This window comes from Ailuropoda melanoleuca, chromosome 2 (genome assembly GCF_002007445.2).
Source record: "Ailuropoda melanoleuca isolate Jingjing chromosome 2, ASM200744v2, whole genome shotgun sequence".
NCBI classification, from domain to species: Eukaryota; Metazoa; Chordata; class Mammalia; order Carnivora; family Ursidae; genus Ailuropoda; species Ailuropoda melanoleuca.
In genome coordinates, this window is record NC_048219.1 from 66,646,117 (window position 1) to 66,669,204 (window position 23,088).

Below are 23,088 nucleotides of genomic sequence, written 5' to 3' on the forward strand. Positions count from 1 at the left end.
TTTTTTTTTTTAAAGACTTTATTTATTTATTTGACAGAGAGAGAGAGTGCACAAGCAGGGGGAGCAGCAGGCAGAGGGAGAGGGAGAGGGAGAAGCAGACTCCCCACTGAGCAGAGAGCCCGGAACTGGGGCTGACCGAAGGCAGACACTTAACCAGCTGAGCCACCCAGGCACCCCAACATCCTGCATTTTAAATTAGCTAAACCTAAAGTTTTCAGGTTTGTAGTTTTTCATTATCCTAGTCTCTGGAAAAATTCTAGGCCTTTTTATCAGAGGGGCAGTACTCTCAGTATTCATAAATATATTAATTTAATTAAATATGATCATATCCTGATGGAGTAATATTTTCAAGTTTGGATGACATATTTCTACAGTGGATATCATATATTCATAGATTCTAATCGTAAATCTGAGCGACTGAGCATATGAACTCTTTTTATAAGTGTGGTATTTCCCAAACAGCAAGTTGAGTTTTTCACAGGGAAATAAGAATATTATGAGGCTTAACTACTATCTCTCTAGCTCTGTGACAGTCTGCCCCAAATGTCCTCCAGAAATCAAGGTACACTGTACCAGCCGCAGCTCTTCATGCTTTTGAGAGGGATTGGGTTCTGATTTACTGTCATCTGGGTCCAAATTCCAGCTCGACGATGTACTAGCCTTGCTCCATTTTCTCAACTGCAAAGTGGGCATATCAGTAAGACTGAATTTCACAGGTTGCTCCAAGGGTTAAATGAGGAAACTTAGCCCAGCACATGGTATTTAGTAGGAGCCAAGCGTAAGTTAACAATTGTTATCTATTGCCTAGAAACACATAAAAAAAAAAAAAAAAGAAATTAGGTTCATTTGGCATGAATTGTTTGGACTGTTTTCATTTCCCTCTCTGCCCATGCACATTGTTTTAGGCAAATCCTGCTTCCAAAGGAACACTGTTTTCTTCTCCTTTTTTACAACCATGCCTTTTAAAAACAATGAGTTTAATATTTTCTAGGGGACCACATTCAACTTAAACATTTAGAAATTTTCGGAAGTCACACTTCTTCCCTTCAGTAAAATCAATGCATTTTCAAGGTTTTGGCATTTCTCCTGTGTGTGATGGTTTCTCAGAGATGACCAGTAGCTGGGTTTTGATCACATTCCCTGGGATGCCATTGGGCTAGAGACTTGAATCTGAAGTGGCTAAGTGCTACCTGACTAAACTAACTCACACAGAGCTAGGGCTTCAATTCTCATGTAGTGATTTTTTTCTTCTCTTTCCAGATTTAGATTACCCATTTTAGTGGAAAAAATGGAAAGAAAATTGGAGTTGAACAATTCTGCCAACTTTGTTGTCACCTGTAAACATTTTACAATTTGAAATTAACTCTTCTATGGAATGGTCTAATCACAAATTTCATTTGGCAGCTCTAAAGAGTCAATATTCACTGATGAGATCAATATCATCCATAATTTACTGTTCTTTCCAACGTGAAATGAGTACATATTGGCATCCTCCTTATATTCTGTCTCAGATGAAGCATCCATTTCTTTCCAAGGCAAAACATTTGGGGGAAAATACCAATATATATTAATATAAAGATGTGCTTACAGATGCCTGTGGTATTGATCAGATATATATATATATATATATATATATATATTTTAAATGAATTGGGTTAAATCTTGAAACACTGCCACACTTTCCTCTTCTAATACACTCTACTTTCTATTCTAATATACTCTAATTCTCTCTATTCTCACCTTACTATAGCAAGTAATCACCGCTCACTCAGGTTATACTGTTTTAACCTACATTCTATACCTATTTGACATCACAAATGAAAGCTTTGAAAATACATTCTGATGTTGACTGGTGGTATAACTCTGTTTCGCACAACTGTGCTCTGGCTTGGATTGTCGTTTGCCTTTATATACTCACTATACTGAAATCTCCTCTAAGACAACCTTGGAGCTCTCCACACCACAACCAACCCCTGACACTTCCGCACCTCACCCCACCCCACCACAGCTCTGGCATCTTGCACCGTGTGACACTCAATAAAAAGCAAAGAGTGGAAAAAATTTAAATAACTTCTCTGGGAATTTTTCTTTGGCCCAAGAATGTGAGGGCAGGTATGCTCTAGAAACTTCCAGAGAGGAACATATAGGAGTAAACGCAGGAAATATACAAGCATTAAAAGCCGGGGAACAGTATCCACATCCAGAGCTAGGACGCTCTCAGGTACCACTTGTAGGTTTCTTTTGGTTCTCTACAGACCTGCATATACCATGATGCTTATATTACATGGACTGTATGAATGGAAGCTTTGCCTGGATAGGAATGAAGGTGCTCTAACATCCTTGGCAAGTGTATCTAGGGATTTGCTTGCCACTAAGTATAAATCAGTCATTGTCTGGTACCCCAGACAGTAATGGTCACTGGAAGCCCACAGGAGGTTACTTAACTTAGAAGAATCTAAAGTCCATTCAAATACCTAGCTTCTGCCTAGATGGCTGATTTTATATGAAACTGAGGTGACTTAAGAGAGGAACAAGGCATCAAAACTTTGGCTGGGCATACAGCCAGACATCCACACACATCTAGACAGACACTGCAGCTGCTAAAGGGGAGGCCCAATGCTGGGGAGAACAAAGCAGTAGGCAGGAGACCAGCGCAGACCTTGGGATTCAGGCTTCTCCCCATGCTCTTCTCCATTACTCTCTGGCTCTCTTTATCTCAAACACTTTCAAAGACATAAATCAGCAGACCAGAAGGACTGGGCTCATTAAGATAACTTGTGGGCAAAATTTATGCATATAAATAAATACATGAATTCATACCCCCAACTAGATTTGTCATACAGGAGCTAAAAGTCAAGTAATCCAGAATAAAGGGACAGAACAGAAGGAAGAAGAGACAAACCCATGACCTTTGCTGGTAAACAGAGTACTGTAAGGATCAGCCCAGCTGGCAGGATGGCAGTGCATCTAACGCTCTTGATGCCAGTGGTGAAGGGCCTGAGGAAAGGGGGTGATATGCCTGCAAAAATATTGATTCATCCTGAGTCCACCGAATGCAAGTGAGTAAGTAGGTGTCATGTAATTCCCAGTACAACCGACTGCCACAGGTCACTGCAAGAGAGGTGGAAAGTTCAACATTCTTGCCCAAAGATTAATAGAATCTTAATCTGCTATCTATCAACCAAGAATCAAATCTAAAGCCTTAGAACCAATGATCCTCTACACATGATAATAAGTGGAGGCAGTGAAGTGTAGGAGGCAAGCGTGCAGGTTTTGTGAACACATAGACCTAGGATAGACTGTTACCTCTGCTTTTACTAGCATGGGAACTCAAACAACTTTCCTAATCTCCCCAGGTCTGTCTTCTCTCAACAGGAAAAAGAGAATAATGATTCAAACCTGATATGAATTGTTGCAAGGATTCAAGGAGGTGACATAAAAAGCCCTCAAAACAATATGACCTAACAGTCCATTGAACGTACGTTGTTTTTATTATCATATCTTAATGATCAATTCTACATTTCTTTGGGCACATAACCTTGAAGTCAAGAACTAACTCTGAGGGGCGCCTGGGTGGCACAGCGGTTAAGCGTCTGCCTTCAGCTCAGGGCGTGATCCCGGCGTTATGGGATCGAGCCCCACGTCAGGCTCCTCAGCTATGAGCCTGCTTCTTCCTCTCCCACTCCCCCTGCTTGTGTTCCCTCTCTCGCTGGCTGTCTCTATCTCTGTCTAATAAATAAATAAAAAATCTTTAAAAAAAAAAAAAGAACTAACTCTGACAGCTCTGTCTGTTTCATAAGAGGAACACATACATCACTGAATGGTAGAAGCAATATTTATCCTGGCTCTGCATTCGGTGGGGGCAGTTTAGGGCCATTCCTGGCCTGCTGGGATACAAGAACGATCCCAATGCCAAGATGTGGGAGGACAAGATTCTGTGAGCTGAAGTTCACTGGAACGAAGGAATTCTTGAAGTGGAAATGTATACAAAAATTGTAAAACTAAAGAATCATTTTTACAACCATGGCACAGAGTTAAAGAATGAGGGGAAAGTAGATTTTGTGTCCCACAGAATTTGAAGCAACCTCATTCTCACGTGGCTAATGTTATTTTTCTTCATAGCCCTTAGAGTCTAGTAGGGGCAGGAGAAGGGGATTCATATTTTATAAACCTCAGAGCACCTATATTAATGAGTAAAAAGTGTTTCTTAGGTTAAGTTTTTTTTTTACATTCTTCAAGTAATAAAATACTTGAAGCTCATTGTATTAAGTTCTGATGAACCTAGAAATGCTAAGAAGAAGAGGGAAAGAAATGATTTGATACGGAGTTACAGATCTGATTTCTGTGTGTGGAAAGTCATATATATTTGTTCTTTTTGCACTGTTTCTGATAACCTGCCATAAAACTTTTGTTAATGCTAAGAGGAAAGACATAGCTAATGCTATAAATTCACTTAGATATCTCTGCCTTACATATTTTGCTGGCAAATTAAATTTATCACTTCATTATCCCTTCCTGGCAGTTGGAAGTTTTAGACTTTAATGGAAGGTGCCAGGGATGTTAATAGAATCTTCTCGTCACAGATGAAGGAAATGTAAAAGGAAAACTCACAAAGATTTGATGGGATTTATGCTAAAAGACAACAGCTCCCAAAAGCACAAACTAAGAATGAAGCCTGTGCCCTATCAGGGAATGGGATTAATTACCTAACAGATTTTGTAGCTCTTTTACCACCATAAATAAAAATGTAGCAATTTTCACAAGTGATCAGTTGGCCATAGCCATTGCCTATAGATTGGAATTAATGAGGACATTTACATAAAACTTGTACTGTTCTCATCCCTCAAGACACAGTTCATTTGTCCCTTTCTACCTGCTCCTGATCCCCCAGGTTGAGATGAACTCTTGTTCCTTTCTGCTTCTATAACTCTGATGTCATAATAGCAGTTATGCTGAGATGAGGTGTAAAGTGGTTAAGGGCACAGCTTTTGCAATAAACAGAATGGGGTTTGATCCTGTTCCCACTGCAATAATGAAACCTCTTTAAGCCTCAGCTTCTACCTTTGCAAAATGGGGATATAAATAAATATATATATATATATGTATATATATATATACACACACACACATACACAAATATACATACATACACATGTATATGTAAATGTGTGTACACATGTATAAGCATAAATAATTACGTAAAGCATTTAAAAAGTTTAGTACCATTATTTTTTGTAGTTGACTGTCCCTCAGTGACAAAGGGTTTATCTTTATTCATCATTCAATCTCAATTACCTATCACAACGCCTGGCATGTAACAGATACTCAATATTTGTTGAGTGAATGAATTATATATTTAAATGACTAAAATGCTAGGCAGAGATATGTAAAATAAATTCAATTAGTACCAAAAATCAAATCTGTCACAAGAATTATGTGAGTTCAAAAAAGATATGTGATATTTGTTTCCACCCATAATTCTGTTAGGAGATGCATCTTAGGTAATAAAAAGTAAAAAGCAGAAACTTGAAGGAAAAAAATACCAGCATCAAAATAGTTTTGGACTCTTTACAACTTTGTAATAGTAATGCCTCATAAAATGAACAAAATGTACCTGAGTGAATGGAAACTCAACCTAAAGAGTTTTGTCTTTATGTCTATAGATGTAATATTATTATCCAATAATAAAGAGAGCTATTGCAAGACAAAACGTCAATGCATATATTAAAGCATTAGAAATGTATTTGACTCAAGATTTCTAGACAGATGCCCCGCTGGGTTTGTTTGTGTAAGGGTGGGTAGGACAGTAGGGCAACAATGCGTAGCCCTGCATGTAACACCCTATCAGCAACCAACTTACAGTTCTGTTCTGGGAGCTGTGCCCTCAGGCAAGGCTAGCTTTTGTTAACAGAGGCTGCAGGCACTGGCTGATCCTACAAAGAAAAGCAAGTTGAAAGCCTACCAAAGGACCTGAACAAATTTCCCATCTTTAAGCAGCAGCTTCTCATTTGCATTGTGATGCCACATCCCTTACCTATGTCACTTCTCAAGAAGCCAGATGTTCCCCTTCTTGATTTCTAAGCCCTAGCCAGTCTCCCTGATGCGCAAGGCCTACACTATTTCAATTCCACACCCAGCTGCCGGCAAGTTGGCAGAGGAAAATACATTTGTTTATGCCCCCAGCCATCCATTTTCTTTAAGCTGGTTTCCAGCCAAGATCTTTATCAAGGTACCAGTTATTCTTTTCCAGTGGTTAAATTCATAAGATTTTTAGTTCCCAAAGGCTACCTGATTAAAAGTAATTTGGACATAAAAAATGTCTTTAGTATTTCTTATATGATATGTCTTACTTTGTCCCTAAAAGTATTGTTGAATACTTGTCCTCTAATTTCTGTCAGAGTTAGATGTATGCTTTAAAAAATAAAACTAATTTAATTGATATATGTATACATACACACACAGTACAATTGCACCAACCACAAGGATACGGTTGGAGGAATTTGGACAAATAAATTTATCCACGAAACTGGCACCCTAATCAAGGTATAGGACATTTCTACCACTCCAGAAAGTTCCCTTGTGTTTTCTTCCAGTCAGTCTCTATTTATCACTGTTGTGATTTCTAATGATATAGATTTTATTTCCCTACCCTTAAACTCCACATAAATGGCATGAGTTAGTAAGTAATCTTATGTGTCTGGCTTCCTTCCCTTAACATACTGTTTTTAAAATTCATCTATTTCAAATGTTATGGAAATGTGTTATTATTTCTCTTGGATAAATACCTGAGAATGGAATTGTAGGTTTTTTTTGGTAAGAAAATGTTGAAGAGTTTTTCCAAGTCATGGTAGCATTTTATATCCCTACTGGCAAAGTACAAGAGTTCTAGTTGCTCCACATTCTTGCCAACGTTTGATGTTGTCAATCTTTTTTTAATTTTGGCCGTTGCAGAGGCTGTGAGGTAGTATTTCATTGTGGTGTTTTGCTGCACTTTCTATCATTGCTTAATCATTTTTCTCTGTTTTTCCTTACCTGGGTTTATCAGTTCTTACCTTGTGCTACCCTCCCTTAGGAAAGTATTGTTCCTAATGATAGGCCAGGCTATCTAAACTATGATGATGTGCAAGGCCACCTGTGTGATGGAATATAAGTTGATGATGACAAAAGACACATCTATCAAAACATTTCCTTGACCCACTCCCGCTAAGCTTCCTTTAGGTTTCCCAGGAGGGACAGAATGAGCCACATCAACACCGCACCACAGTTAGGTTTATCAGAATCTTGGTGAATTAATTAAACAGAGGTTTGCTCAATTTTTGTGCCAAAAGGATAAAGGAGAAATAAAGGCAAGAAAGTGGAGCAACAAAATGGATGTCATTTGACTCGACTTTGTTTCCCTTATTCAACTGCCACCCTCTCTAGGCTTTGACTCCTACCTAACCAGTATATGCATTCCTCTTAGTGCAAGGAAATTATCCTTGAAGCTCATTAGGATCAAGAGCATCTTTCATTAATTGATTTAAAGTGAAAAAAAAAAAGCCACCACATTTCATATAATTTAGGCTGAATAAAATTTGAAAACAGTGCAAATCAATTGAACTGTCCTTTCATGTTGCATCCTTCAATCGCTGAATATTCTATATGGCATTTCACAGAAATATGATTTGATTTGAGAACATCTGCAGCAGTCTGGAACACATTTTCCCCTGTACTTGACTTTTAGCTCATTATAGCTCTCAGATGTTCTCTCAGCAATCCTGTGACATATTGGAGTGTTGCTGAACAAACATCAGTGAAGCCGATGTCTTGAGTAGTGTCAATCTCAGTTGAAAATGTTTCAGCTTTCCTAGCATCAACACTAGAAGAATTTAATTAACCCACTGAAACTTTCAAAATGATAGTTAATGCACGTAAGAAATAAGAAATCAGAAAAGTGGGGGAGAATGGATAAGCGCTTAACCTCCCACAAGCTGATGCCTGCCACCCTCAGCCTTCACTAAGGCAGCTCATGAGAAGCCGGCTTGCTCCGTGCAGCCTCCCACGTTTTGCCACGAAACCTCTGGCTTGCTCTACTGCCCCTTTGGAGATGGAGAAGGTGGAGGTGGCAACTGCTGCTGTCATACTCCCCTGGTCCCCAGACAAGGTCAGCTTCCAGCCTCTAATCAGATCCCATCCAGCCGCTCTCATGTTTTTAGTAGGTGGGGCTGGGAGTCCAAGGTCAGAAAAGCGCTGTTGGCAGTGACACGGTTTTTTGTCCACTGCTGCTATTACATTAAGGAAGCAGCTGGTGAGATAATGTATGCCAAAGTGCTTTGTAAATTATAAAGTGCTTATATAATTGTCACAGATAATCACTACTGTTGTTTTATTCCTAGGTTGCGGGAAGAGCACTGAGCAGGGCTATTGTGTGGCAAAGTCCACCAGAAAGCTGAAGAGATGGGTGTATAGGGTCCAGAGGGAGGTCTTTGGTGAGAGTACAAACATGGAAGATGACAACAAGGAGAGTAAAATTGGCTTCATGGGTCTGACGAGCGCATACAGTAACATGAGAGCCATGAAGAGGGGAAATACTAGTATTTAAGGGCCAAAAAAAGAGGAGCGGTCCTAAAGATCAAGTCCAAGAAGGTTCTTCCCACACACGGGAATGTTATTTACGTCCAGGACTTTGCCATGCTTTCTGCCTTAGCCTGAGGTATTCTTCCTACACTTACTAGATCTTAAGTTTCAGATTAGTCTGGGAAAAGTTCTCAAACACCCCATAACCCCTGCTATCCTGTGCATATCTTTCTATCAGTGTAATTATCACTCCATTATAAATAACTCTTTGTCTAATTCCACACTAGTCTGTGATCCTTTTAAGGGAGAGCAGTTATGTTATTATTAATATTTGCCTCTATGATGCCTGGCATATGCTAGGTGCTAACAATTGTCTGCTTGATAAAAAGTAAAGGAGAAACCAGAAGAAAACAGTATTCAAAAATCAAAGAAGAAATTTCAAATATGAAGGAGTGGTCAACTGTTGAATATAACAAGACCTAGTAAAGACTGGGAAACTACTGGATTTGGTGAGAACTAAATCACTGATAACTTTAGCAAGAGCAGTTCTACTGATTTGGGGTATGGGGATGGGTAGAAATCTAATTTTGATGGGTTGAAGATAGAAAAACAAGTAAGGAATGAGAGATAGTGAGTAGAGATGACGTTTTCTGACCTTCCTTTCAGCAGAAATTTAGACTCTGTTACTTATTTTTCTCAACAATCCTATGAGATATATATTATTATCCCAAGTTTTTGGATGAGAAAATGGTGGCTAAGAGAAAGTATGTACGCTGCCCAAGTCCTTACTACTAACAAGAAAGAAGTTATGTAAGGTACATACTATGCTCTGTTTCCTCATTTGGATTAGGCTGACTGTGGATATCTTCACATAACTTGGGAAAAACCAGGTACAATGCAAGAATAAAAGTTTTCACTGTATAGTTCAGAAAGAAAGGCTCTCTGCTATCATCCGAGAAATCGGACGCAGGTTGGAGTGATGTAATGGGAAACTGCATTATGGAATTAGATGCCAGCAGGTGGGGCACATGCAGAAAGGAAAGTGAACATCACTAAAGATGAGCGTTTCCATTTTATACTTTTTCAAAGGGTTGCCTCAGTAGCCATCAGTCCCTCTGGCGGCAGATAGAAGTTATTTGGAACTCTGTGTAATCCTTACCAGCTGATAGTACTGTGGTAATAATGAACTCCCAAATCCCAATGACTTAACACAATAAAAGGTGGTCTCTCTCTCACAAAAGCTCTGCTCTCTGGATGCCCTATAAATGGTGCCTCAGCAATCTAGGCCATCCATTTTATGTTGCCACCTTCTCGACATGAGACTAGTATTCACTGTGGCAAAGGAAGCAAATATGGAGAATCGAGTGCCAGCTTACATGTTTCCGGCCAGAATCACATACCATATTTCACTCACATTTCATTGACTAAAGCAAGTCACCTAGTCCCATGGAAGGTCCAAGAGGCAAGGAGATTTGCTTCTCCTATGGAATCAGAAAACATTAATGAACACCACCAATGCCTGCCACCAACACCAAATGCATGAACAGAGTAGAATAATCTTTAAAGAGGGCTTCTTCTAGATCTCACTAAAGACTGTATAGAGTGGTACTGAATTCTCTTCCTAGGAGGCCTGGATTACCACAAATGCTATGTTTACTTTCATTAGTTTCACTTAGGATATACATTCAATGGAAACAAAGACTTGGCAATATTAAGGTCCTGAAAGATGACAAGCTTGATGGGTGACATTTTACAACTCAGATGGACTGGGTGCATGCAGAAATTAACTGCTAGAAGAGGATCTAAAGAAGGTTCTATAGTTCGAGATGAAATGGGACGAAATTGATAACCAGGGAAGACAAGCAAAACACTTTAAAGATGTATGGCAACAAATCTTCAAAAGGCACAATCTTGACGGTGTTTGCTGTGAACAAGCTATAGCACACCAGCCAGCAGCTGTGAGGGACTGGGAGTGAGGTCTTCAGGGCATTTCCATCAATGAGGCAGCTTCACAAACAGTGCCTGAAGCTGCAAACCAAAGGACTTTCTGAGCGGCATTAGCACATTTCTCTGTGTAGGCTGTGGTCACATCTCAAACATATTTCTAAGGGTCACCTGTGACCATGAAGCACAGACTATTATAGGGTATGGATCTGAGACACCTGATAAAATCACTTCCAGTAGCTATACAGCATAAAATAGAGGGGATGTTTAGAAATTAGGTGGCTAACTAGATTAGTATGGGCAACCTAACAGAGTGATCACGTTTCTAAGGAAAAGAAGGAAGGGGATGGATATTTCATCTGGATATATAAACTGATTTGGTTCACTACGCAATTGGTAATCATTTAGTGCAATTAAAGATATTTGGCCTACCTTTCCTAGGCTTCTAGGGTTTTGGTAAAGCTGTTCAATAGCAGTTATGACCTGTATAATTTGAAAGCCAAAACAAAACAAACAAAAAACCCAAAACACAACTAACTAATCATGGTTTGTTTTATTTAAATTTGGGGGGGGTAAATTAGATCCCCCTTTTTATTTCAAAAAGTAGACATTTAATTTTATTTCTCAAATCTTAGATTAGGACAAATTGGCATAAAGCTGAATGTAACTAGAATTTCTGTTGACTCTTTACATTATCAAAATGACCCTCTGACTCCTTTAATTAGCAGAAAATTATATCTTTTATCTAATGCTTGTTTTATTCAAGTAGGCAGATGAGCTTAAACAGAGATATAACAAATATATATTTTTTCTCAGGAAGAATCTCAAGGGCATAGCTCAGAATTACAGAGAGATGTTTTGCCTTACTCCATAAAATCAGGATTAGGAACAAACCTAACTGGTTTGCAATAAATGTGCACTGATGTTGCAGAGTTTTTAGGAGGAGGGTAGGGGGTGAGTTCAAGGATAGCTTTTGAATTCAAATTTCATCTTACATGCTTTTAGTAATGCTTTCTTTATAAATCCTCAATCCCCACCCAGAACAAGAAAAATCCTAAGTGTTTTTTTTTCCTGGCTTAAAAGTAACATCAAAATTAATGTGGGTGTGTTGAAGATGAAAAGTACTTTTACACAAGTTCTGTGTGTATAATTAATATTGATAAGGTGCATTCTGATTAAAGTAGTATATTTGATGGAGTATGAGGAATTATACTTAACCATTTACTTTCATGAAAGTGACAAAACAATAATCACATTTGTGCTTGACAATTAGAAATCTGTTTAAGAATGTGGAGAGGGGCCCCTGGGTGGCACAGCGGTTAAGCGTCTGCCTTCGGCTCAGGGCGTGATCCCGGCGTTATGGGATCCAGCCCCACATCAGGCTCCTCCGCTATGAGCCTGCTTCTTCCTCTCCCACTCCCCCTGCTTGTGTTCCCTCTCTCGCTGGCTGTCTCTATCTCTGTTGAATAAATAAATAAAATCTTAAAAAAAAAAGAATGAGGAGAAATAAGAAATCATACTTTTTAAAAGCATGACGGATGAAGCAAAGCATGGTGGGATGCTGGCAGAACAGTAAAATGTTTGGTTTACACTTTATTTCAGGCATACAATAGTAGAGTGCAACGAGGCAGCTGCAGTGGTTACAAAGATTGCAAAGCTCAAGGCTGCCCCAATTCCAAGATCGGGCAAGAGGTCAGAGCTCCACACTCAGGGAAGTGGGAAGCCATATTCTGCCACATCTTGTCCTGTGTCCTTGCTCCTGGAGGCATTGCACTTCCTCACACACCTTTGCTGGACTTGGCTTTGGATCATAATCTTTTTCTATATATTGCTGCTGGCAACCACTACCAACTGATTGGAGTTGCCCTGTGAAATAAACCCACTTAATCCCGAGATGGGAGAGAGACCATTCTGGGAAGGCTGATAGCGGCACAGACTATTTTGGTTATAAGCAATGCAGAGCTACCTCATTCCGTAACGTAAGAGATTCCTACCAGCACCTCCCCTAAGGGTTCACTCTAAATTCTGGTATTGCTACTCTGATTTGGCAACAGTAATAGGCTCCTCCTATTAGGTGGCTATTATGGAACCTACTCTACCTATTTTAGGACCAACGATGGACCACTTGTGCTATTTTACCGCCCAAACCCCAAATTAACAAGTTTATTTCCATTCTACCTGGAAAGTGAACATTTCTGAATTATTTAGAAGCTTTTTTTTTTTTTTGTAAAAGGGAGTGATTTAAAAGGCGAAGATGCACGCTTTTGACCAGATCAAACAAAACTAAGCTAGCAACATCCTGTTATCAGTAGAAGGTCAAAAGAAAGTCTACAAATAATGGGTAAGTTTCACATATACACATTACCCCAATATTTCTGTATGTCTACTTTCTTTTATCTACGTATCTATGTGGCTTTGTATCTAGCTCTTCATCATCTATGTTCGAATTAACTATGACAATAATGGGCACGTGCTGAATGCCTGCTTGCCGTGTGCTATACACTTTACATATGTGATTTCTAATCCTCACAAAGCACGTGTGAAACTGGTATCATTATCTCAATTTGTCAATACAAGAGGAGAGGATTGTGTGGTTCATGTAGCTGGCCCAAATTCACCCAGTAGTGAGCCATCGAGCCTGGATTCTAGACCTGCTAGACTCTAACACTGTGCTCTTTTCACTACAGCACACTGACTTCTTTGTGGGATCATTAAACATTAATGAGATGTTTAGACACTCAGAACTACAAGGGGCTATCAAATCTTAGTCAACATTTTTTGCTTCTAAGTAGGAATAATCACCATTTATAAACAGGTGTCTGCCCTATTCTTGAAGGATACTTGGCATTTCAGCATTCTACCTAAGATTCTACTCAAACCATCTGATGATATTTAGAGAGGTAGATGAGTCCCCATAATATCTATGCAGTAGACTCTGATTTGGTAATTCTGGAAAATTTGAACTTCCAGGAATTAGTGCTTTGTTTTGTTTTTGTTTTTTGCCATGTCCTATCAAATGAGCTCAATCAATAAAAATATATAGTCTAACACAATCTGGCTAGTCATAGAAAGTGATCTTAATAATACTGCTTCCTGTTTCAATCAGTACCCAAGTAACTGTTAGAAATGTAGAATGTCATCTGGAAGTTTTCTGACAATATAAAGTACCCAACTGGAAGCCCCAAAGAGAATAACCACAGGGATTCAAAGCTGCACTGGGAGAAAATAACATGGACAAGAACCACAGGGCCATAAAATGAACTTGAAGGAAAATGGTTCTCATCTCCCTCACTCCCTCTTTTCTGGGCTAGCTCTGCAAGTGGTATTAGAGGAAAGAGCAAAAAAAAAAAGTTATCATAGAGGGATGAGAGCTGCAAGAGCTTACAGGTAGTCCCTCACCATGGACTTCTCATTTTAAGATTTCCATATACTTATGATGAAATTAAATTATTTCATATTATTCCAGTTTACATTTTTTATGGTATTATATACATTTATTCTGGTCACAAGTTCTTTGTGAGATGTAAATATCATGAATATTTTCTCTCATTCTGCGACTTGAATTTTCATTTACTCAGCCATCTTTTGATGACAGGAAGTTAATCTTGATGAAATGTAAGTTGTCAATTGTTTCCTGTTGGCTAGTGCTTTTGGCATCCTATCTAAGAACTTTTTCCTTATTCCAAGATCATGAAGCTATTTACTTACATTTTCTTTAAAATTTTTATACTTTTTTATCTATGACATATTTAAAACTACTTTTGTGTCCTGTGTGAGGAAAATATGAGGTTTCATTAATTTTAGCACCATTTATTGAAAGGACTTTCCTTTTTCCATTGAATCGCTTTGGCACCTTCGTGAAAAATCAATTGAGTATATATGTGTGGGTCTATTTCTGGATTTTCTATCTGTTCCATTGATCTATTTGTCTATTCTGACACTAAAACATGCTTGCTTGATGACGGTGGGTTTATAGAAAAACTTGAAGGCAGATAGTTCAAATCACCTAACTTTGTTCTTTTTCTAGACTGTTTTGGTTATTCTAACTCCTTTAAATACCAATGAAAATTTTGGAATCAGCTTGTCAACTTCTACAAAAACAAGCGTTAGGATTTAGACTGGGATTTCGCTATATCTATAGACTAATCTGAAGAGAACGTATCTCTCCATTGATTAACTTTTCTCAGCAATCCCTTGTACTTTTCAGTGTGTGGATACTGCAAACATTTTAATTCATTGCTAAGTATTTTGTGGTTTTTAAATGTTATTGTAAATGGAATTTTCAAATTTAATTTTCTGGTTGTTCATTGTTTCTATTGTCCATCTAGAAATATGACTGACTTTGTATATTGTCTTTTTATCATGAAACCTTCCTAAGTTCATTTATTGATTTTTAATAGAGTTTGTATAGCTTTTTTGGGGGATTTCTGATGTATCCAGTGTTACCATCTGCAAATGACAATTTTACTAGGTTTCCAATCTGGATGCCATTTATTTCTTTTTGTGTCTTTACTACACTAGTTAGGACCTCCAGTACGTTACTGGATAGAAGTGGTGAGGGTGGACATTCAAACCAAGTTCTGGATCTTAGAAGAATAAGTTTATTTATTCACCATTTAAACATGATATGTGTTGTAGAATTTTTTGTACATGCCCTTTATCAGACTGAGGATGTTTCCTTCCATTACTAGGTTGCTTGGGGTTTTTTAGTATGAGTGGATGCCACATGTCAAATGCTTTTTCTGCATCTTAGGACTTGTACCCAGAATATGTAAAGAAAATTCAGTAAAAAATAAACCCGATTTTTAAGCAGCCAAAAGATCTGAATAGGTACTTTGCAGAAAAGGTATATGGATGGCCAATAAGAAAATGAAGAAATGTTTATTATCATTAGTTTTCAGGGAGATGGAAATTCATATCACAATGAAACACCAATGGACAAACGAAAAAGCTCAAACTAAAAAGACAGAGAATACCAAATGTTGGCTGGAATGTGAAAGAGCTGAAACACCCACCCACAGCTGGGGGGAGTATAAAATGGTACAACCACTATGAAGTCTGCTGGCAAGTTTCTTCTAAAGATCATACAACACTTTAGGACCCAGACACTACACTCTTAACTAGTAGTCAAGAGAAATGAAAATAGGTGTTCACAAAAACAGTTATGCCTGAATGCTTATTTTAGATATATTTATAATATTGAAAAAGTGAAAACAACTCAAATGTCATTTTGAGTGAATAACTAAATTGTCATATATTTATTCAATGGAATATTATTCACCAATAAAAAGAAATGAATTACTTAACACCCACAACAACATGGATGAATCTCCAAACCACTGTGCTGAGTGAAAGCAGCCACACACACAAAAACATACATTCTGTGGAATTCTAATGATATGATGCAGAATCTGAACGAACTAATCTATGATGATATAAACTAAACTGCATTTACTTCTGGTAGTGGCGAGGAGGGAGAGATAATGACTGGGAAGGGGCACAAGGAAGACTTCCGAGATGATGGTAATGTTTGATATCTTGACAGAAGTGAGGATTTCATGGATGTGTGCATTTGTCAAAACTCATCAAATGGTTCATTTAAGACCTATGCATTTTTCTTTCTGCAAATTATATCTCAATTTGGAAAAATAAAAAGCACAACAAAATAAATAGCGTGGAAGACAGAAAACTTTTTAAGTTGTGAACAGGAGGTACTACTACTCTCCATTTGTAAGACTCTTGTTATTAGGCCTTTTGTAATGGTCATGCTCGTGACATCGTATGTTCCTTTTGGACAGTTCTTTGTTCTCTGCATTGGATAACATGCCAGAAACAAATAAATAGATGGTTAGATATTTACATATAAAATATCACAACCAGGGGGCACCTGGGTGACTCAATAGATTAAGCATGTGCCTTCAGCTCAGGTCATGATCCCAGGGTCCTGGGATGGAGTCCCACATCAGACTCCCTGCTCAGTTGGGGAGTCTGCTTCTCCCTCTCCCTCTGACTGCTGCTCCCCCTGCTTGTGCTCATTCTCTCTCTCTCTCTGTCAAATAAGTAAATAAAATCTTAAAAAAATAAAATATTAAAACCAGATAGCAATGGTTTTATAAAATCTATCACTTGTGGCTTTAAAATGACATGGGAATGATGTATCTGGTCATATGGATGCACATATTTTCGTTTCTATCATCAAAATAAAGCCTTATTTTAAGGGGTCCTGTACAAACACATTGACAGTTTTTCTGATTTTATCCTAATGAAAGCTTTTTAATGAGCACAGATTATATTCACGGGTTAATATCACTGATGTGTATTTTGCCATGTTTTAATACCTACTGAAAGTAATTTGGCACATTTGCTGTTTCTTTCTAAAATCTCTGTTATTCTTGAAAGGGACTGGCTGGAATTTTAATTTTAAATTGGCTTTCTTTTTTCTTTCCAAATAAGGACACTTCAGATAGTTTGTGCAGTTTAATTCTATAAACATGAAGCATTATGCTAGGTGCTTGAAAACTCAAGTATAAATAAGACATCATCTGTTTTCAAGATGCTCATAATGACCTCAGTGATGGGCAAGAAGACATATGACCAGAAGATGATATAATAACTGCAATACCAGTTACATGAACACGAACAGAGGAATGAGGGACTCAATTTTCCCAGTCAGAGAAGAGGAGGGTCAGAGATGACTTCACAAAGGAAGTGACATTTAAAATACATCTTACAATAAATAAGTGATTGATCAATATATCTATTCAGCAATTCAGCTACCATGCCATTGCTCCTAATGGTAGATGTGTCAGACACTGGCACACAGTGTGTGGTCTAGGCCCTCAAGAAGCTTATACTTGAGGTATATTTTGCTAAGTCAAGAAGGAATAAAGGCTGCTCACCTGCCTACCTCACTTCACTCTGACTTCTTTCCATCTCATTTTACCAAACTAGGCTCATATATGAAATAGGACTTATAGTTCAAAGTTATTTTTTTCTTCTTACACTCATTTCATTTCTGATGTGATGGGAAAACCAATGGCTTGATAAGTCAAATGACTACTAATTTTTAATGCTACCACTTAGCTGTTTTCTTACAGAGTTCATTTGTCATTCATTTACATAAGCGGCATTTACTGAGCCCTTACTGTGTATCAGTAGGTGTCCAAGGAATTGGGAAGTAGGCTTGCTGTCTAGTAGAGGAAAAAGACATTTAAAAATCCAAATGCTCTGTGATACTTGTTACAATTAAGGCTGAAGAAGACAAGGAGAAATTAATTCTGGTATAGAGATCAAAGAACAACTCAAAGAGAAGGGGGTGCTTGCGAATTTCTCTTCAGTTAGGAGGAAAGACAATCCAGATGTAGCTCACAGAAAGTGAAAATGCATGCAGACCCCAACCAATCAGTAGGTTTGGCCTGTGCAGTTTCCCTTTCAAGGACCCCTGCTTAGGAATCCTACTCTCATCCCAAGCACAAACAAAGTGAAGTCATTTCCTTCCATACTTTTTGATTGCAAAACTTTCTGTTCTAATCTTGGGGCATCCAATTTCTTTCATATTTCCCAAGCAAATAATCTCAACATATTGTGATTCGCCACATCTAAAAATTCCAAATACTAATATTTTATTTTATGATATCACTAAAATATATACTTTGCCTCCAACTCTAAAGAAAAAATTGTGGATAAAGTTATACCTGCAGTTATATTCTCAATTAAATATTCTTCACAACCTCTCAATTCAAGTCCTTGGGGCCAAATACATCTCAGAATTCAGAATTCAGAATTGGGGGGGGTGTGCTTTAGAAAAGTAAAATGGTGCACATGCCACATTTTACCTAATACCCCAGCAAGATGTGGGGTAGCAACCTGGAATCAAACACATTAGTCCCTCTGCAATAAACACTTAAATGTTCACTTCAGAAAGAATAAATAAAAATTATAAATAGCCTCACATCAGTTCAGGTCATGTTTGCTGCCAAGTGATCAGCAATTTTTGGATTTCAGAATTATTAATGAGGGACAGTGGACTTATATGGTGATTATCTTCATTTGATAGTTTAAGAAAGAGATTTGGAGAGATTAATTAACCTGTCCCACTTGCTTACCTAGGTAAGTAAAGAAACATCATGCAAACCCACCAATCTTACTCTGGAGTCTGCTAGTAATCTCTGTCCTATATGCGGCAAACGACCACTTCACTTTCACTGAGCTGCCTAGGTTTTCACCAGGAGGAAGGAGGCACTGAGATAATGGAGTATAAAATAAGTGGGCGCTCTGCTGCCAAGACTCTTCCTTTCTGATGGTCCTGTAATTAGTCTCTGCTTCCTTATCCTCACAGACTTCCTCACTGCTGACTGCATGGACTGGGGATGTCACGCCTTTGATGGCAAAGTGTCTCTGTCTCATGATCCTTTTTGCTTACACGTCTTGGACCTAACTGCTGCAGTAATTCATTGCCCCTGTTTCCTTATCAGGTACTTTCAAAGCACTTGCCATTCAGAACTTGGTACGCTGTTCCTCTGGTCTTCCTTGCCTGATTCTCTATTTGATGTCTCTTCTGGCTCAAAATCATTTAGTGCCGGCTTCCTCCATCAAGAAAAGCTTGTGTTGTGCTCACAGCTAACTTCTCAATCTCTAATGATATTCTGTTGCTATTGTCTTTTATTACTTTGGGCAATGTGGATCCTTGGATCCGTCCATCAGAACCACCACGTGACAAGGCAGTCTCCTGGACCCACCTTGGACCAACTGAGTCAGCATCTCTGGGAGCGGGGCCAGGGATCTACATTTTTCACAAGTGTGCCACATGGTTTTTAAGCACCAGCAGTCTGAGACCCACTGTTCTGTGGTGTGGCAGAGCTGGCGGCTGCTCTCCGTATGGGGTTTGCTCTCGTGTTTGCGGGTACAGATTTATAAACTTGCACCGTAAGAACAGAGCAAACTATAAATGCCTGACTTTTTGCCTTTCCAAAGCCACCTGAAGAAACATTACTTGGGAAGTTTAAAGAATTAATAAGTGAGGGTATGCAAAGGGAGAGTATATTAAATATACTAATTACTTAAAGATAACATGACTAATTTGGCCAAATCCTTGTTTCCAGAGCTAATGTCTCATTTTCTCTCCATCTTCAAACACCGTTTGTAATTGGTTTCTTCTAAATTTCTACTCGAATTTATTCTAGCCTGACCTCTGAGTGAAAGATTAAGTAGAGTGACAATTGTACTTTCCAAACAATCTTTCCTACCTAAAAAAGCCAGCTACTTCTAGCGGGTCCTTCTGAAAAGGGTCTATATCTTTTCTTGTTTTCCCTGTATCATGAAAACACTGTAAAGAACAGCATTCTATTCTTCAGCTAATGAGAGAACTCTATGAGCGGTTTTCTAAGATACACATACTCACACACCAGCAACACCACGAAGGAACAGATAGGAAAGCCCCTGTCCCTTGGATCCAGCACGCTTTGATTCACTATTAGGGACATTAAGCTAAAGGGGACCATCACCTATTGTTTTGGTCATGTCAGCCCACACCAGGGTAGCCAGGAGGAGCACAGCTCTATTACCAGACCAACTGCTAGCTCCTCAACTTAATGTTGAACACTGAATCGCTAATATAATCACACAGGCAAAATCTATGTGAAAAAAACCTTTTTTTAAAATGATAATGCTGAAAATGACACTTATGATTTTGATGAAGGCTGGGCTTACCAAAAAAAAGTCAGAATCTAGATTCAAACTATCAGAAAATCAGTTTCCACTTATGTCATTGACACGAGTTGTCTCCATCACTATTCATCTTGTATTTGAATATGTAAGTTTTGAAATGAGTGTGGAAGTCCTTTAAAGGCAAAACGGCACAGTGCAAGGCAGCCACTTACATTTCAGCTCACACGGTGACCACTCAGATCTGAGACGATGCTTTTTTTGGTCATAAACTACCAAAACTACTGCGTCAGAACTAATTTACTTGGGATATTTACACTGAATGACTGTAAAGTTATTTGTGAGAAAAAAAATTTTTTTTTTGCTATGAACAACCTCCAGATACTGATGGTCATTGACAAAGGCAAGAACACTCACTGTCTAAATAGTGCAGACTCAGTTTATGGTAATATGATTAGTTACATTAATAATGCTGCTTAGGCACAGTCTTGCTAATTACAATATTATAAATATTAATGCCACCCACTCTTTTTTTCTGTTTGATTGCCACTCACGGAGTCATTCATCACGATATTTTCTAGGAATTCACACTGTAAGATTTTATTTTTTCTCCCTTTGTTTTTCATTACTGGACTTGCAATCATGCACATTATTTTTTGAGAAGCCCTTATTTTTGGGCTACCTGGGAGGGGAGTGATATTTTCCATCAAAAATAGCCAAATGTAAGTCAGTTATATGATGTTTCTCTTATTCTTTCAGAGTCCCTAACCCTGCCATCCAAAGCAGAGTATCCAGGGTTTTTGTTTTCCATTCTTTTTCATGTGGCCTGTTTCAAGTTAAGATTCATTTGAATTATTAAATGCTTCCTTAAAGAATCTTTTTATACTTGCCTTTCTTTTTTTTTTAAGTTAATTATTGATGTGGTGACAAGCTGAAAAGACTAAGAATTATAATTTTTTCCTCACCTCATTCAGGACTCAAGAAACGTCTTCTGACAATGGTTGTCTATTTAGAATAATACAAAGGAAATACAAAGGCAAAATGCTGAATGTTGTTTTAGAAAAGATTTGCTAAAATCACTGTATTATACAAAACGTAAATGTAGTATATATTTCTCTGAAAATAGCAGTGAGAAAGTTGGGACATAACCTTTTGAGCCCAGGTTTAACCACATAGCCGAAGCAGTTACAAAAGATACTGATTAGATTTTAATTTTAAAAACTTCATCATATTATTCAGGGCTCCAGTGATTTGATTGTCTTGAAAATAGAAAGGTAATGTTATAATTTCCAGAGCTTGTTAAAGAATAAAGAAATCTCCAGCTTCCCACCGGAAAGAATGCCAGTCATCACCACAGTAAGCAAGAATTTGGAGGCACTTTACACTACAAACTTCAATCTTTTTTCCTTCACGTGCCCTTGTGTTATATTGGTTTTATAAAAATGTAACTCATGGACCTATCCTATAGCTATAATCAAGCCTCCTTCAGAACGATCCTACTACAGAAATAACATTCAAAAGGCACTATGTTTCCTCTGTTAATGAGACAGTGGGAAGGAAAACAAGACCTGATGTACAAAGCGATCGAAGTAGGTTCCTAAGGACAACAGGAGAAGTGAGCACATACCTTTCCCATGAGTTCAGCAATACGGGGAACAGGTTTCCCTTTCTGGTGACTCACGGTAGCTGGACTCTGCCCGTCCCAGTCTTGTAGCTCTTCAATGCTTTTCAGATACAGCAGGGCTCTGAGGCCAGTGCAGTAGTCTTGGATGACAGTGAAATCCTGATTCTGAACAGCACTGCATACCTAGAAAAGATGGGGCAATCATTACCAAACGTCAATCTAAGAGCTAATTTTCCAAATGCACTCACTTTGCATTTATTCAAGAAAACTGATTTATGTTCCAGGCACTGTTCCAAGCATGGCATATCAATCATTACGTGGGGATGGGAGTGGTGGGGAGGGAGGGACTGCGAAGGGGCACAAGGAAACTTTCAGGGACAGTGACTGCTTTCATAAACTCGATGTGGTGATGGCCTCACGGGTGTACGCGTATTTCAAAACTTGCCAGATCATACACCTTAAATAATATGTGCCGTTTAATGTATGTCAGGCAAACCTTAGTACAGCTGTAAAAAATTAGATCCAGTCAGTTGGGTTTACAAGGAATCCAATTAAGCACAGCATAAGAAATGACATTTTAACTCTCTCCTTTTCCCTCCATTGGGATGCCTGGAGGTAGTTCTCGTGTCCAGAGGTGGTCATGACAAGGCTGGAGTGCTGTTCACCAGTTAACTCAACCACCCTGACCCCTATCCACCTCTTCAGCCTCCTCTACTGTTGTTGTTCTTTTTGTTCACTAGGCTCCAATCACCCAGGGCTTGGCTCTTTTCCTCACATCAGCCACATTCTTTCTTTGCCTTAAGACTTTTTCATAAGATCCTGCTGCCTAGAAAATTTTTCCCTTCTGCCCATGGCTGCCTACTGGCCCTTTCTCGTATCATGGTAAATATCACTTCTTTGAGGAGGCCTCAGTGAGGCCCAGAATAGGTTAAGGCCTTTGGTTGCTACTACATTTTTTCCTTACAACTATTGTATTTGATGTACAGCTCACTCCCCAAACAGGCTGAGGCTTCAGGAGGGGAGAACCTGCATTTACCTTGGTCACCATATTATCCACAGTCACTAGCACAGGGTTTGTCATCTATTCTGCTCTAATAAGTATATGTTGAATGCCTGGACAATTTAGAAGAGGTATTTTAATTTGAGTGACCACATGTCAGAAAATAAAGACTAAAAAACAATTCTAGAGTAAAGGCAGGCTGAATCTGAACAATTAGGATCCTTCCAATAAAAGTAAACTTTAAAGTCTGTGTTGGGATTTGAGTTAGAGCTTGAATTTAATGGATTTAGATAAGCACTTC

The 23,088-nt window shown here is 38.5% G+C and overlaps 1 protein-coding gene across 5 annotated transcripts in view; it reads right to left on the reverse strand.

Moving 5' to 3' along the window:
- The window catches only part of DPYD (dihydropyrimidine dehydrogenase), a 966,631-nt gene that overhangs the window by 272,902 nt on the left and 670,641 nt on the right, over positions 1-23,088 (reverse strand). For 3 of the 5 annotated variants that reach the window (XM_034653966.1, XM_034653962.1, XM_034653963.1), the window contains one exon: positions 21,791-21,970. In XM_034653966.1, the coding sequence (XP_034509857.1) occupies positions 21,791-21,970 (180 nt within the window). Of the gene's footprint in view, positions 1-768; positions 805-5,879; positions 5,934-21,790; positions 21,971-23,088 lie in introns of those variants that run through there. The other 2 variants (XM_034653965.1, XM_034653964.1) reach the window with 2 other exon arrangements.